Genomic DNA, 17181 nt, shown 5'->3' with positions numbered 1-17181 from the left:
TGAACCAATCCATAGTTTTACCCACATTCTTTCCAAGGCCTCATTCTCACCAAGGAGAACAGGCTTTACATACCTTGGACAGTAAGCCTGCGCTAGCATATTACTTAGACCGCACTGCAGTCCACAGGAAATCCACTCAACTGTTTCTTTTGATCCAAACAAACTGGGTAAAGCAGTGGGTAAACATACTCTCTCCAACTGGCTAGCAGATTGCATACAGTTTTGCTATGAAAAAGCAGGCCTTCCTCTCCAAGGGCGAGTAAAGGCGCATTCAGTAAGAGCAATGTCAACCTCAGTAGCACACTATCGGTCAGTGCCAATTCTTGACATATGTAAAGCAGCAACATGGAGTTCTCTTCACACCTTTGCAGCTCATTACTGTTTGGACAAAGAAGAACGACAAGATTCAGCCTACGGACAATCTGTCTTAAAGAACTTGTTTCCAGTTTAATCCCAACTCCTTCTACATCCAATCTGCTGTGATCTTCGGCTGTCTCATTTTCACCAACAATACTTCAGTGTTGCTTCATTAGTTGTCCTTCACCATTACCCGTCCTGGCATCTATACTCACGAATGGACTCTGATTCTCCCAGGTTAAAGCAACTTTAAGCTTTTAACCCGTACGCTCTACTGTATCACTTTATATTTATTTTCTGCCTTATCTTCTTTCCAGCTTATGGCAAGCTTCCAAGTTCTCATTCCCTGTTGATTGTAACTTTCGGACTTATTCCTACCTATTGTTTATCCTTCGTTTACTTGAATTTGAATTGTTACCCCAGTTATACACTTGTTATATGTAAACCGATCCGATATGGTTATTTACTATGAGGGTCGGTATAGAAAACCGTTAAATAAATAAATAAATAAAATGACTCGGCCTCTAGCTTGCTAATCACCCATATGTGAGGACTAGCATCCTGCTTGTCCTGGGATAAAGCAAAATTGCTTACCTTGTAATAGATGTTATCCCAGGACAGCAGGATGTAGTCCTTATGAAACCCACCCGCCACCCCATGGAGTTGGGTCCAATACGTTTTATTATTTTAATTTTTGCTAAAGCTTATTGCTACATACGAGACACTGAAAGGAGACCCCTGTGGCAGAGAATATCATGGCATGCTGGGCATGCTCAGTGGGCTGAGAGTGCCAGTCAAAAGTTTCTAGAAACTTTGACAGAAAGTTTTCCGCAATAGGGCTCCATCAATGATGTCACCCATATGTGAGGACTACATCCTGCTGTCCTGGGATATCACCTATTACAAGGTAAGCAATTTTGCTAAAGTACTGGTTCAAGTCAAGATCCCTGAGGCACTCCACTATTTACCCTTTCCCATTGAGCAAATTGACCATTTAATCCTACTTTCTATTTCCTGTTTTTTTAACCAGTTTCTAATCCATGAAAGGACACCGCATCCTATCCTCTGACTTTTTAGTTTACTTTGAAGCCTCTCATGAGGGACTTTGTCAAATGCCTTCTGAAAATCCAAATACACTACATCTACTGGCTCACCTTCATCCATGTTTATTAACCCCTTCAAAAAAAATGAAGCAGGTTTGTGAGGCAAGACCTGCCTTGGATAAATCCATGCTGTCTGTGTTCCATTAAACCATGACTTTCTATATGCTCTAAAATTTTGACCTTTATTAAGTTTCCACTATTTTTCCTGGCACTGAAGTCAGGCTCACTGGTCTATAGTTTCCTGTATTGCCCCTGGAGCCCTTTTTAAATATTGGGGTTACATTGGCCACCCTCCAATCTTCAGGTACAATGGATGATTTTATTGGTAGGTTACAAATTTAAACTAAAAATCTGAAGTTTCATTTTTTAGTTCCTTCAGAACTCTGGGGTGCATGCAATACAGTCCAGGAGATTTGTTACTCTTTAGTTTGTCAATCTGGCCTACTACGTCTTCCAGGTTCACAGTGATTTGGTTCAATTAATCTAAATCATCACTTTGAAAACCATCTCTGGAACAGATATCTCTCCAGCATACTCATTAGTAAACACAAAAGCAAAGAATTTATTTAGTCTTTCTGCAATGGCCTTAGGGAAGATAAGAGCCCCTTTAACCCCTTGGTCATTTAATGGTCCAACCAACTCCCTCACAGGTTTATTTTTTCAGATATATTTTTAAAAGTTTTTATTATGAGTTTTTGCCTCTATGGCCAACTTCATTTCAAATTCTCTCTTAGCCTGCTTTATCAATGTTGTACACTTAACTTGACAATGCTTATGCATAGTCATGAGAGGGCTATGCCATAGAACTGGCTCATCCAATATATGAAGCCTGTCTAGCCTTCCCTTTGTGCCTTCAGCACCAAGCAAGAAGCAGTCCAGTGCATGGTGGATTGGTTTAAAAAATTGTAAGGAATAGGCCTGGTTCCTTGAGAAGAGCGGGGCCACTGGCGGTACTCAATTCATTTTGTGGTTCCAAAGGAGGAGAGGAGAATGGTCCTATTCTAGTGCTAAAGACTGTGAATGCAGCCCTACAGGTACCTCATTTCTGGATGGATGGTCTATGCTCGGTTAGGGCATCAGTCTGCAAAGAGGAGTTCCTGGCGTGTCTTGTTCTTGCTTATTTTCATATACCCTTCCTGGCAGAACATCAAAAGTTTCTGAGATTCATGAGGTTGGGAGAGCAGTTTCATTTCTACAAGCTTTCATTTGGCCTAGCGACAGCTCCACATACATCCATCAAGGTAATGGTAATGGTGGCCATTGCTCTTTGGAGAGAAGGCATACAGGTGCATCCATATTTTGGACTACTGGCTTCTTCAAGTGAGGTCGAAGGAACTGTGTAAGAGCTCAGTTCAACAGGTCTCTGGACTGGGTGGTAAATCTGAGGGCAATTTGGTCCTCAGTTATGGGAATACCTAGGAGTGCACTTGGACACTGCTCAAGACAAGTAATTGCGTTAGAGGAGAGAATTTTAGAATTGCAGATGTAAGTCCGTAGGTTATGTCATCCCATACCCAAAGTCTGGGGTTATTTACAGGTCTTGGGGAGCCCTCCATCTGAAAGTTTTTTTCACTTCAGCTGACCTTGCAGGGGTTGTCCCAATCCAATCTCTCCCAGTGGCTTTCTCGGGCCCATTTGGAGCTGGGCAAGGATTTAGATATTCTGAATTAGGTGGTAGTGACCACGGATGCTAGTCTGATGGGGAGCCATTTGTCAGAGGCAAACTGTGCAAGGCCAATGTTCAGTGGAAAAATCTTTGAAGTCTATCACTTGATGGAAGACTCAAGTGGTTCTCAAGGCGTTAACATTTTTGGCTTCCTCTATTGCATGAGCGAGCAGTGAGAGTCCTTTTGGACAATGCAACCGCTGTGGGTGGAGCAACATCTGACAGCTATGGTGGCATCTCACATTACCTGGTTGAACAATGTTTGGGTGGATTTTTTCAATCAGGAGGGCTTGGACCCCAGAGAATGGGAGCTGACAGAGGAAGTGATGCTCCTCATTCGGGCCAGGTAGGGTATTCCCTAGATGGATTTGATGGCATCGAGGCTGAATACCAAGGCATACCACTTTTTCAGTTTCAGATGGAGAGTGGAGCAGAGGCAAACAAAGCTCTGGTTCTTCTGTGGCAGCCAGGGAATCTTTGTTTTTCCTCCATCGCCCTTGGTGGAAAGACTGTTTCGATGGATAGGGAGACACCTGGGCAAGGTGATTCTCATGGTTCCAGAATGCCACGTTGGCCGTGGTTTGCAGATCTGGTAAACTTGGCAGTGGACAGACTGCTATGGTTTGGGCATCTTCAAAAGTTGCTTTTGAGAGAAACAAATCTTCTTGGATCGGGTGTATTGCTTCTGTTTTGCAGACTGGCTTTTGAAAGGAATCGTTTCAGACTGGATATTCTGAGGAAGTCATTGCCACCTTGCTGCAAGCTAGATGACTTTCCACTTCTTTGGCTTATATTAGGTTATGGAGACTGTTCAAGACGTGGTGTCTTAAGGAGAGTGTTGAGCCTACTCAAGCTTCAGTTTTTGATATTTTGGCATTTTTTTCAAAGGGTCTGGTGAAAGGACTGGCCTTTAATTCCCTCAGAGTGCAGATAGCGGCCTTAGGTGGTTTTTGAGGTATGTTGCAGGGTGTATCTCTGACTTCACATCCGGATGTGGGTCGAAGCATTTGCATCCCCCAGTGAGAAAGGTGTGACTTTGAAACCTTAATCTGGTGCTGTAGGTGCTCGGTGGAGCTGTATTTGAACCTTTGAAGAGGGTGTCTCTAAAAGATCTCACCTTGAAAATAATCTTTTTGGTGGTTATTTGTTCAGCCAGAAGGATTTTGGAGCTTCAGGCCTTATTATGTAGGGATCCTTTTCTTCACATTTTGGAGGCGCATGTGTCATTGCATACAGTGCCTTTCTTTCTGCCAAAGACCTTCTCAGTCTTTCACCTCAGTCAGACAGTGGAGCTTCCCGCTATTCCAAATATTGATTCAGTGACACAGTATGCAAGGGATCTTCATTTGTATGTTGGACAATATTACGGTATCTCAAGGTTACCAACAGTTTTCAGAGGTTGGATCTCCTGGTCATTTTATGGAATGAAACAAAAAAAAGGGAGTGAGACTTCCAAGATTACAATTGTGCAGTATCTGAAGCAGGCAATTGGATCAGCATATATTTGCAGGGATTGACTGGTTCCTGAGGGACTGTGGGCCCATGCAACTAGGGCACAGGTAACCTCATGGACCGAGAATCAGCTAGTTTCCATACAGGAGATCTGTCAGGCAGCTATTTGGGCTTCGCTACACACTTTCACCAGGCATTACTGGATGGAGGTCAGGGTGTTGGAATCCCCTGGTTTTAGTGAGAATGTACTGCAAGCAGGTCTGTCTTGTTCCTGCCCAGTTTAGGGGAGCTTGGGTACATCCTATTGTCTGGATTGATCTGAGATATGAACAGGAAAGGAAAATTGTTTACCTGCTAATTTTCGTTCCAGGAATAGCATAGATCAGTCCAGATCCCCGCCCATTATGGAAAGCCCGCTCTTGTTTTCAATGTGTAAATAGTACAGAGTTGGTTGCTGGTTAGAAAGTTCTATTACTCACACTTGTTGGAAGATCTCCAGTTCAAAGGGCTCCACCTTCCTCCTGCTCAGTTTGAGAGGGGTTGAATTTAGTGATAAGGGTTAATCTCATCTTGGCTTGGGCACAGGTCATACTAAGGGACTGCAGGTGGCACACTAAGTTAAGTAGCAGTGTCAGTAAAGCTTTACTTCTGTCTCCATCTGCTGGTTGTGAGACAAAACCCATGCATCTGGACAGATCTGTGGTATTCCAGGAACAAAAATTGGCAGGTAAGAACCGATTTTCTTTTCTCTTTCTTCACAAATTTCCTCATTCCTTTTTTTCATTGTGTGCAAACTAGTACTGTTAGAAAACATTTTATATGGAGCCTGTTAAATGCAGCTTTCAAAAACATAGCAACTTTTAGTGCCTATGTTCTTCCAAGTCAATTAAATTTAAGTTTAAATCTTTTTTTATTAGATTTTGGAAAGAAATGCATTACATTAAGAGTGCTTGGTTCCTTTCTGCTCCCAATGCAAGCAGATCTCAGAACAATATCCAGTCCAAATATAGATTTAAAAACAGAATAACAACCACCACATTAACATGAAATCACGTAACCACCCTCCGTCCCCCAATACCCCACTAATTCAAAATCCTAACGAGTAGTGGTACAGTACCTCAGTTTGTATTAAATAACATAAGCAGATATCACAGACTTAAACTGTAGATAGGTTATTTAAGATCAGGTTTCTAGCTCTGTATGATAGGGTTTGATCTTTAAAAATACTTATTTTTTTATTTTTACTCATGTCTGACTTTCCAATGTATTTCTCCAGGATACACATATGGCTTAGATTATTTCCCAGCTGTGTCAGCATGGGGGAGTTCTGCTAGTAACCATTTCTGCAAGATTGATTTTTTTTACCAACAACAATACTTTTCTCCCCCACTGTCTTGTGTATTTATCCCTAAATGGCACATTCCCCAAATCGTCAAAGAACTATGCTTGTATCTACTGGTAATTGAGCAACACCCATTATACATCTTTTAGAAAACTTGTATTTTTATTCCAGTAGTTAAGGCATTTCAAAATTGAAACCACCACTCTTTGACTCGTCTGTCATTTTAACATTATTAACATTCATCAGTTACCTCAAACTAAACTGCCAGTCACATTCCATTATGTAGTCCAGGTACAACTGGAAAAAAACATAAAGCACACCACTTATGAGCTAGGCAATATTGGAAGAAATACAGTAAATACAACAGCCCTGATACCTTCAAGGTCACAGAACTAGAAAAATCTCTAAGTATCCTGCAGGGTGGCTAACATCTTACCAGAGTTTTTGAAACAACTTGACCTTGTGCTTGTATGTGGTTGATGCAGTTGTGTACAAGAATAATGAATTCAGAGTCACTGTCAAAGTGGTTTATGACAAAAATGATTTCCATTCCAAAACCTGTTAAACCTCATGTAGGCAGCTAGATATCAATCAGTCTCATTACTCTGTTTGCTAGAAGGTCCTTTAGCACCTTATTCTACAAAGGATGTCTCTGAAATTAGAGACCTCCATGTGCATTGACCCAGCTGCATTTCATAAGGACAACAGTGCATTTGATCAAGCTCTGGCACTTACCATCTATATTGAAAATAGTTTTTAAAAGAACCTGAATCTTATAGTTGCCTTATACTACAGTATGGCATACTAACATTTCAAAAACTGTCAAGAGTACTTCCAAGCTTGGTGGTTAGTTGCTGAAACATTCCTCTGCAACAGATGATTCAGAGTTCACCTTGGACAAGGGAAAAGCCCATGGAGGAGTCACACTAGTGAACTTTCACAGTACTCGGTGTTAGCCATAACTATATTAACAAATGACCTACTAATAACTACATCTTGCAGGTTCATCTAGGCTGATGATATTTGCTATACAATGTGAGCATCTTTTTGCTTGCTGGACCCAGACCCTGAATGAAAATGTGACCAAGCTGGCAGGTTACTGCAGCATATGGCAGCTGAGTCCTACCAAAACTGTATCCTGTGTCTTCTACTTTCATAATATCAGTACCAAAAACAAACTTATCTACGTGGGTGACCGAAGACTAAAACAGTTATTTAATTTGATTTACTTTACTCCCCTTTAAATAAGAAGTATCAGTGTGAGTTGCATATTTAAATATATATGAAATGTCAACATAAAAAACGAAACCACTTCAAAATGAAAGCTTATAATTCATTATAAAAGAGCAGATGACACTAATCTGCAGCTCCAAAAATTGATAAAAATTCCCATCCTTGAATTTCTTCCTGAACAGGGCATAGTTAGCTCAATTCTTGTTGAATAGCATTCGCAGGGCAAGGACAGCAAAGCTAAAAGCATGATCCTTGCCCAAACTACTTGGGAGTGTAGTTAGAACACTGATATTCTGGAAAACCTGAAGGGAATAGCAGCAAAAATCAATTCCCAAAATAACCTGCCAGCCAAGCTAGTTGGTTCAACATGGGAAGCTATAGCTGCAACACTTTGGACATTAGCTCTTGTTCTGTCACAGTCAACAGGAGAGTACTGCTCACCTGTCTGACAAAGGTCTTCACATGCACATCATCTTGAAACCCAACTACAACCATGTGTATCATAACTGGAAGCTTTCATGCAACTTCCCTTCTGAGGCATCCTGTTCTTGCAACTATCACTCCTCCACAATCTGGGCAAAACTATTCTTGCTGCACTGTACCTACTACCATTCTATAATCAGATAACAGTATTTAATCCATCTAAGGCCCATCTTTCCTTGTGATGCCCTTATGGTGCAACTTCCTGACCAGGATCTCTCTGCAGATGCCATTTGGATTAAGGAGTGGAAATCATGGGACATCACAAACAAGTTTCTTGTGTAAACACCACTCATCAGCTTGCTGACTTTGTTAACTCGATGAGATTAGTTCCTGTTAAACAGGTTCAGGATGGATAAAACATTGTTTAGCCAACCTTCACTCTAGAGCCTCAGGGCAATGTTTTGTACCCTTGAGGGGAGATACAATCTGTGCTGCACATCATAAAGTAATATCCCTTCTGCATACTGTTATGGTTAAGTGTGTTTTGGTGGATACTTGAGTGCTGTGGAAGATATCCACACCCACGGGGAGGAGCTCCGTGAGGAGCCACAGCACTGGGCTAGACTTGTAATGCACAAAACACAGTTAGTTCTTTATTAAACAGCTTGAAGAGAGCCACCAGAGGTGGCAGTAGTGGGGGCAGTCTGGTAGTTGCAGTCTCAGGGACCTCAGCAGAGGGAGCCCTTCTCTCCTTGATGATGAAAGGAGGTTCTGCAGCAGGTTTCCCAGCTAGGAGATACTGTGGATGAGATAGACTGAGAGTTAGAGTACTCAATAGGTGTTTGCTGTTGGTATTCGATTCTACCAGGTATGTTGAAGGTACAGGCACCCGAGGCAGGAAGAGCAGGCCCTCGAGGAGCGAGTACCTGTTCCCTGTAAGGCACCTGAAATAAAGCAGAGGGCCCCCGAGGAGCGGGTACCCAGGTTAGCAGTTACCCCAAAGGGCAGAGAGAGAGAGCTTCCAGCGACAGAGTAGCGTAGACAAGAATGAATTTGAGTCCTTGCTAACTCAATGAGCTAGCAAACTAGTGAAGGTAATATACCCGGATGGCGTGACATCAGCATGAGGGAATACCCTCGAGGTTCGCACCAAGGGTGGTATAAAGACAGGTGCGTGTGCGCACCCTAGTAGGTACCTGGGAGGAGCAATGGCGGAAGGCTGCACCATAGCCATTCCGGGGATGCCGGAGAGGTCAGCTTGTAGACGCTGCGGTAGCCATCTTTCCTAGGTAAGCGGGAGGAGCTGTGAATAAGGTGAGGCAAACGGGGTGAAGCCGTCTAGCACCGATGGATGCAACATATACTAAGAGAAGGATTAATAATAATGAATGCAATTAATAAAGAGGTATTGCTTGACTACTTGCATTTACTAAATAAATCATTAATATTTATGAAACTACTGTTTATATCTCAGGGCCCAGACTCATGAAATGTGCAGTGTATTTCTAGTGATATGGATTGCTGTTTTGCTGAAAAGGCTACTCCTGGGGGAATTCCGCGCAAAAAAATTTAAAATTCTGTGCACAAAAACTTAAACGTCTGCAAACTTTATATTGGTCAAAATAACACAATTTACATGACAGTCTTTAAGTAATTACATTTTAAATTAATACAGAAAAAGATGCAGAATTTTAAATATTTTGAGCAGAATTCCCTAGAAATTCACTGAAAGAGTGTCCCTTCCACTCGCTCTTCCTATTCCCCTGGCCACTTTGCCCTCTCAGGCCCCAACTCCTCCGCCTGCCAGTATCTCTCCCCTCCACCTCTAGGCTCAACCCCTTCCACTGTATTCCCAGTCCCAGAATTTGACCCCATTCTCAGTACTGCCCCTTACACAGGCTCCCTCTGTCCCTCCCTCTCTCACACACATGCTCCCTCTCTCTAATTCACATACACACACCCTCATACAGGCTCCCTCACTCTCTCGCACACACACACATCCCTTCTTACAGGGCCCTCTTTCTTGCATACACACCCTCACAAGTTCCCTTTCTCTCTCACACATACATCCTCACACAGAGGCTACCTACCTATGTCTTTCACACACACACCCCTTCACACAGGCTCTGTCTCACACATACACCCTTCACACAGGCTAGCACCCTCACATACACACGATCTCTCTTTCATACACACAAGCTCCCAATCTCTCACACACATATACACACTCCTTCACAATCTCCTCATATAGGCTCCCTCTCTCTGAAACCCACACTCAAGCATCCCCCTCGCTCTCTTACCTCCCATGCTCTCACACCCTCCTGCTCTCTCTCACCCTCCCCTCCTCCATACCCCCTCCCCTCATATAGGCTCTCTCTCTCTGAAACCCATACTCAAGCATCCCCCCCCCCCCCGCTCTCTTACCTCCCATGCCCTCTCCTCTCTCTCACATGCACATTCTCTCTCACCGGGGCCTTCCATCTTCACCGCATGCAGAGCACCCTCCGTTTGCAGCACACAGGGGCCTTCTATTTCGCCGTGAATGGCACACGTCCCGCGGCTCATGCCGGACGTACTCTGTTTGCGGCATGCCGAGGACTCCTCTGCTGTTTTCTGCGCAGGGGGGAATTCTGTGCAAATTCTGCACTCCGCAGTAGAGCAGAATTCCCCCAGGACTAAAAGGCATGGATGAGCAGAAGAGAAATTGTACTTCATTATTTTGTTTTCTACAACCATGCTTTGAAGTAAAGAAGTTAATAGAGATCCAATGTGTGACAAAAATATCTGGGGAAAATTAATGTGCTTAACTTTTCCCAGATATTCTGTAGGACTTATGCTCACAAGTCTCCTCTGATAGTTAGGACTGTGATTTTTCCAACCAGATGTGTGCATGTTATTTAGCCAGAGAGCACTGGCTTAATTACAATTGTGTGCTCACTGGCTAAAGTATAGCCTCACCCTCAGAATGCATCCATTGATGCCCTATTTTGTCCCGATCTGTTTTGTTCACACACAATTTATACGGTTGGCAGTAGGAAATTTTGAAAGCTAGTTTTTTGTGTATGTAACTTGAATAGTTACCTCCATAAAGACTTTCAATATTTATTTCAAAATCTTTTTCTTTTTTTCCACACTTTTTTCTAGATGGTTCCTCATAAATTTTACAAAGGTTTTTAATGCTGTGAGCCTGATTTCATTAAAAAGTTCTTCCATTTGATAGCTAGGAAAAAAATCCTATATAAATTAAGAACATAAGAAATTGCCATGCTGGGTCAGACTAGGGGTCCATCAAGCACAGCATCCTGTTTCCAACAGAGGCCAAACCAGGCCACAAGAACCCAGCAATTACCCAAACACCAAGAAGATCCCATGCCACTGATGCAATTAATAGCAGTGGCTATTCCCTAAGTAAACTTGATTAATAGCCGTTAATGGACTTCTCCTCCAAGAACTTATTGGTAGAACTATATCCTGACATCTGTATCTCTCTCTCTATTTATTTTTTTTTTTTTTTACATCTGTATTTATCCCTCTTTTTGTAGGCAGCTCTCCCCATCACAGACAGCATGCCAAGGTGACGTGTCCTTGCCAGCCAGAAGGGATGGAAAAAAAAGTTTCCTCTGAGACTTACCCTCCTCATTTCTACTTTTGCTGGCAGGGCTCACTGCACTAGCAGCAACCATCTTCCACCAATTCTCAGGCTTGAGTGTATCACCTCCATGGCACAGTCAATGCCTACCAACCCTCTCAAACTCAACTAATGCTGAACTACAGGGCCACCCTTCATATGATATTTTATATGAGAAAAAGTAATTAAGCACATAATGCATTCTCCTCCCCTGGTGAGCTGACTTAATTAATGCTTGGATTTTCTTTACATTTGACAGGCAATGAACATCTTGACATCAGTGTTGCTGCTGTATGCTAAAGAAGAGGAGGCTTTTTGGTTGCTAGTTGCTGTTTGTGAACGACTGTTGCCTGATTATTTTAATCGCCGAATCATTGGTAATGTCTATAATTGATGATTGGAAATAAAAAAGACATGTATGTTGATGATCATTTAAGCAAGTCTGCAGTTTCGCTGTGAGCTGAAACATGCCAAACTTGCGATAGTTTTGATTATTTAGCTAATCCTGCAAAACTTAAATGTAATTTCAAGATAACACAGATGAATAGGGATGTTCTTGAGCTTGAGCCTCTTACCTGCAAAGGAGAGTAGAGGAGCTTTATAAAAGTTAAATTGATATAGATTTCATTAGCTATTTGGCATAGCATGAATAATGTTGAAAGAGACATTATTGCATATCAACTTTAAAGGGCTTACAGTTGTCTTAAAAAGAAACTCATCTTTCTGTTTGCAAGTCCTCCAGTTATTTTCATAGTTAGAATGTTAAGCTATTGATTTTCAGGCTGCTTTAAAGACCAAGGGATGTATATAAGAGCTTTTTTACTTCTAATTGTTTACAAGTGCACAGTGTTTTTCTGTTTCAAGCAATACTCTGCAGCATCAGCTTAAATAAATGATAAAAACCTACAAATGCAACCAAACAAATATAAGGGGGTAATTTTCTAAAGGATTTATGTACACAAACCCCAATTTATGTGCATAAATTGATTTTTGAAAATCATCTGGGGGACTGTTCAGGGCAAAATACACTACTTTTCCACACACTTGTGGTAGGCATTCTAATTTCCAGAGGGTGTAGTTGGGGTGGAGAAAGCATTTACAGTATGTGCATATTTTCAGTTTCCCTATATGTACCCGGATCAGTCCAGACTCCTGCATTTTGCCCCCGTCTAGCAGATGGAGACAGAAGTTTTCAAAACAAAGCTCTGCCTTATATAGGATGGTGCCACCTACAGTCCGGCAGTATTTCTCTGTCTCCAGCAGATGGTGGAGGTGCAAGGCCTACAGTCTGTGCTGATTGCTCATTGGAGTTAGAGTAGTGAGTTCTGTGAGTTTTAGAGAGTTTTCGGTCTGTAAAACATTTTTACTTTGATTTAAAAAAAAAATAATAATAATAAAAGGAGCAGTTTCTGTCCTGAGCCTCCCAGGGGGTTTGTAAGGTCCTGAGGGGACCATCCCCCGCTGGTTGTTGAGGCAGCTGCATTACAGGGTTGAGGGCCCTCTTGTTCCAAGCTAGTAGCTCTGGGTACGACACTGGGGAGCCCGGTTCACTCCACCCCGCCAGATCAGGACCGTGGACCACTGCCTGGCAAGTCTTTAAAAAAAAAAAAAGAAAAGTTTTGATTTTCTGTCAGTGTCACCGGTGCTGCGGCTCTCTCTTCCCTCCCTGACTCCGTGCTTGGGCGGACCATGATTATTTTTCTATTTTTTACAGAATTGAATTTTAGTTTTCTCAGGCCCGCTGCCTGATGCCACGCTCGTCTGCATGCTGCGCTTGTGGCTCGGCCCGCGCGTGACTTTCTTGGGAGGGGCTGTGCTCGGCGTGTCTTCCCGGGGGGGGGGGAGGGATCCTCCGGGGCCGCAAAAATGGTTAAAGTCAAGGCTGCCGAGCTCCTTGCCTGAGATCAGCTGAGGCAGATCCGTTCCCGCTGAGTGCAGGAACGGAGGCCATTTTGGAGTCTTTTAGATCAGCGACTCATGCAGCTATGGGGGAGGGGATTCTCCCGCCTCCTCTCTCTCCTCAGCCAGGGTTTCCTGGAGGGAGCGAACCTTTACAGCTCTCTCACCTGCAATGGAGGATAACCCCGAGAGGGCTTCTGACTCCTCCTCCTCCTCTTCCTCGGAGTTTATTTTATTTCTCCATAAGGCTTTTAAAGCCAGGAGGGAAGGGAAACTGCAGGCTAGGGGTAAAACTTCCTCTAGTGGTCTTAAGTTTCTTTCTCTAAAGCTAAGTCTCTGGGTCCTCCAAAGCTAAGCGCCCTTTGCGTACAGGGGCTCATCAGACCGATACTGATTCCACAGGTCAGGATACGGACCCAGGGGACCAGGACCCGCAGGGCAAGCCTCCGATGGGGGTGGATACAGACCCTGATCAACATCCACAGGATCCAGCAGAAGGCTCTCACATTGTGGAAGGAGATGACCCTAAGGTGGTCCGTCTGTTTAGGAGGGAGGAGATGGCTCCGCTTATCCCTGCCATACTCGGAGAGCTAGGAATAGATGGGCCGCCAGAGGAGTCCAGGTTAGGGGCCATGGACCCAGTGTTGTTGGGTCTGAGGGGCCCGGCTGCTTCCTTTCCTTTTCATTTTTATGCCACGGGCTTGCTATATAGAGAAGGGATACCCCGGATCTGGGATTGAAAGTTAGCAAGGCTATGGATAAGCTATATCCTATTCCGGAGGAAGTAATTGACATACTGCGGGTGCCCAAGGTGGACGCGGCGGTGTCCGCAGTCACCAAAAAGACCATAACCCCAGTTACGGGTGCTACAGCCCTGAAGGACCTGCAGAATAGAAAGTTGGAGCTGCAGCTCAAGAAAATGTTTGAAGTCTCGGCACTGGGAGTGCGGGCAGCTATGTGCAGCAATTTTGCTTTACAAGCGGGCATTCGCTGAGTTCAGCAGTTACAGGCTAATGCTGGTCTTTCCGATGCAGAAGCACAGCAAGTAGGGTGACTGGAAGCTTCGATCGCTTATAGTGCCAGATGCACTTTATGATCTGTTACAGACTTCGGCCAGATCCATGGTGTCGGCAGTCTCGGCTCATCGGCTCCTGTAGTTAAGAAACTGGTCAGCGGATATTTCCTCCAAGGCTCAGCTGGGGTCGTTGCCTTTCAAGGGTAAATTGCTTTTTGGCAAGGACCTCGAGGATATGATTCAATCCCTGGGGGAGAACAAGGTTCACTGACTGCCAGAGGATAAGCCCAAGTCGAGGGGCTCCTTTTCGTCACGGTCTCGATTCAGAGGGAATCGGAGATTTCAACCGTCCAGAGCTCCAGCTTCTTCCTTTCAGCAAGCGACCGGTCGCCAACAGTCCTGCTCTCAGCCCTTTCGTGGCCGATGCTTTGGCAGAACCGGGGCTACCCAGTCCGCATCTTGGGGCCAAGTCTTTCCAATGAAGGGATGCCAACCCATTCCTCTGTTCTAGCTTTCGGGGGCAGATTGTCCCTATTTTACGAGGAATGGGTCAAGGTGAAGTTGGACCAGTGGGTCCTTACTGTGATAAATCAAGGCTATGCTTTATTTATTTATTTATTTATTTATTTATTTATTTATTTATTTATTTATTTATTAATGTTTATATACCGCAAACAATAAGGGGTAGATTTTCAAACTATGCGAATAGGCCTACTTTTGCTGGCGCATCAGGCGCAAGCAAAAGTACGCTGGATTTTAGTAGATACGCGCGGAGCTGCGCGTATCCACTAAAATCCTAGATCGGCGCGCGCAAGGCTATCAATTCTGTATAGCCGGCGCGCGCTGAGCCGCGCAGCCTACCCCCGTTCCCTCCAAGGCCGCTCCGAAATCGGAGCGGCCTCGGAGGGAACTTCCTTTTGCCCTCCCCTCACCTTCCCCTCCCTTCCCCTACCTAACCCACCCACCCGGCCCTGTCTAAGCCCCCCCTTACCTTTGTCAGGGGATTTACGCCTCCCTCTGGGAGGCGTAAATCCCCGCGCGTCAGCGGGCCTCCTGCGCGCCGGGACGCGACCTGGGGGCGGGTCCGGAGGGCGCGGCCACGCCCCTGGGCCGCCCCGGGCCGTAACCACGCCTCCGGGTCCGCCCTCGAAACGCTCCCGGCACGCCCCCTAAACGCCGCACGGTTCGGGCCCGCCCCCAACACGCCCCCGACACGCCCCCCTCGGAGAACCCCGGGACTTACGCGAGTCCCGGGGTCTGCGCGCGCCGGTGAGCCTATGTAAAATAGGCTCACCGGCGCGCAGGGCCCTGCTCGCCTAAATCCGCCCGGTTTTGGGTGGATTTAGGCGAGCAGGGCTCTGAAAATCCGCCCCTAAGACATTTGCATGTCCGTCTAGGCAGTTTACAAATATACATACATAAGTTAAAAGTAAAGCACAGCAAATTTACATATGAAGGTTAAAATAGACAAACACTGCTAAATTAGACATAATAATAAAGGTCTATCGGTATATTGTGTTATTGGATTTATGGTATGTTGTATGCTTCTTTGAATAGATATGTCTTTAGCATTTTCTTAAATTCCTTACGGTTTGATGTAAGTCGGAGGTTTTCGGGAAGAGAGTTCCATAAGATTGGACCGGCGACGGAGAAAGTTCTTTTGCGGATTAGAGCCAGGCTGACTGTTTTGACTGTTGGTACTTCTAGCAAACATTTGTCCATGGATCGTAGCTGTCTTGAGGGCTTGTATATGCGTAAGATGGAGCAGAGCCAAACCGAGTCAACGTTATATAGTAGATTTTGAATGGTAGATAAGATTTTATATCTGATACGGTGAGTTATGGGGAGCCAGTGTAATTGTTGTAAAATGGGTGTTATATGCTTTTTACGAGATAAGTTATATATTGTTCTTGCTGTGGCATTTTGAACGAGTTGCAGTGGATATATTGATGATAATGGCAGTCCTAAATATAATGTGTTACAGTAATCTAAGTTTGTTAGAATTAGCGCTTGAACAATTGTCCGGAAGTCAGATAAGGTTAAGAGAGGTTTGAGTTTTTTGAGCATATGTAGTTTGAAAAAGCATTTTTTAACTGTTTCTGATATTTGTTTTGAGAGAGAGAACTTTGAGTCGATGAAAATTCCAAGATTCTTTGCATAGGGTTTTATGGGTATTTGCTGTTTGTCAAAGAGAAAGAATTGTGGAGGTTTGTGAATGGAATCAGGCACCGTTGAAAGATAAACTAGTTCGGTTTTGGCTGCATTTAATTTTAACCTGTTGTGGGACAGCCAAGTTTTTATGGCTGTTAAGTATATTTGCATCAAGGAGAATGTATTTGACCAAGTATTAGAAAAAGGCTTTAGATTTTGCACACCGCCTTCCGGAGTGGTTTCTGGTCTCCCCATGCGGTTACGAAGAGAAACGACAGGCAGTACAAGATACCTTGCAACGCCTTCTGCAACTCGGCGCCATCACTCCGGTTCCTCAGGCGGAGCAGCGAAAAGGGCGTTATTCCATTTACTTCATAGTACCCAAAAAAGAGGGGTCCTTCCGACCCATTCTGGATTTGAAGTGTGTAAACTGATGTATCAGGGTGCCATGTTTTCGCATGGAGGTGTTACGGTCAGTCACTGCCTCAGTAAGAAAAGGAGAGTTTCTGGCGTCACTGGACCTAATGGAAGCGTATCTTCACATAGGCATTCAGGCCGAACACCAGAAGTTTCTAAGGTTCTCTGTGATGGGTCGCCATTTTCAGTTTCAAGCTTTGCCCTTTGGTCTTGCCACCGTGCCCAGACTGTTTACCAAGGTAATGGTTGTGGTGGCGGCTCATCTGCACAGAGAGGGGTTCCTGGTGCATCCATACCTGGACGACTGGCTAATTTGGGCAAAGTCTGAGTCGCTCGGCCAGTTGGCAATTTGCAAAGTGCTTCAACTCCTGCGATCATTGGGTTGGGTGATCAACTTAGCCAAGAGCCGACTGGTGCCCACCCAGTCTTTGGAGTTTTTGGGAGCTCTGTACGACACTCAAAGGGGAGAATGTTCCTTACCTCGGACCGAATTGT

At 44.3% G+C, this 17181-nt stretch overlaps 1 protein-coding gene across 5 annotated transcripts in view; it reads left to right on the top strand.

Annotated features, from left to right (window-relative positions):
- TBC1D8B (TBC1 domain family member 8B) overlaps window positions 1-17181 on the top strand; it is a 508282-nt gene that overhangs the window by 264306 nt on the left and 226795 nt on the right. For all 5 annotated transcript variants that reach the window (XM_029607571.1, XM_029607568.1, XM_029607567.1 and 2 more), the window contains exon 11: window positions 11464-11581. In XM_029607571.1, coding sequence (XP_029463431.1) covers window positions 11464-11581 — 118 coding nt within the window. The remainder of the gene's footprint in view (window positions 1-11463; window positions 11582-17181) is intronic.

This window comes from Rhinatrema bivittatum, chromosome 6 (assembly GCF_901001135.1).
Source record: "Rhinatrema bivittatum chromosome 6, aRhiBiv1.1, whole genome shotgun sequence".
NCBI lineage: Eukaryota > Metazoa > Chordata > Amphibia > Gymnophiona > Rhinatrematidae > Rhinatrema > Rhinatrema bivittatum.
This window is presented reverse-complemented; position numbering and strand designations above follow the sequence as displayed.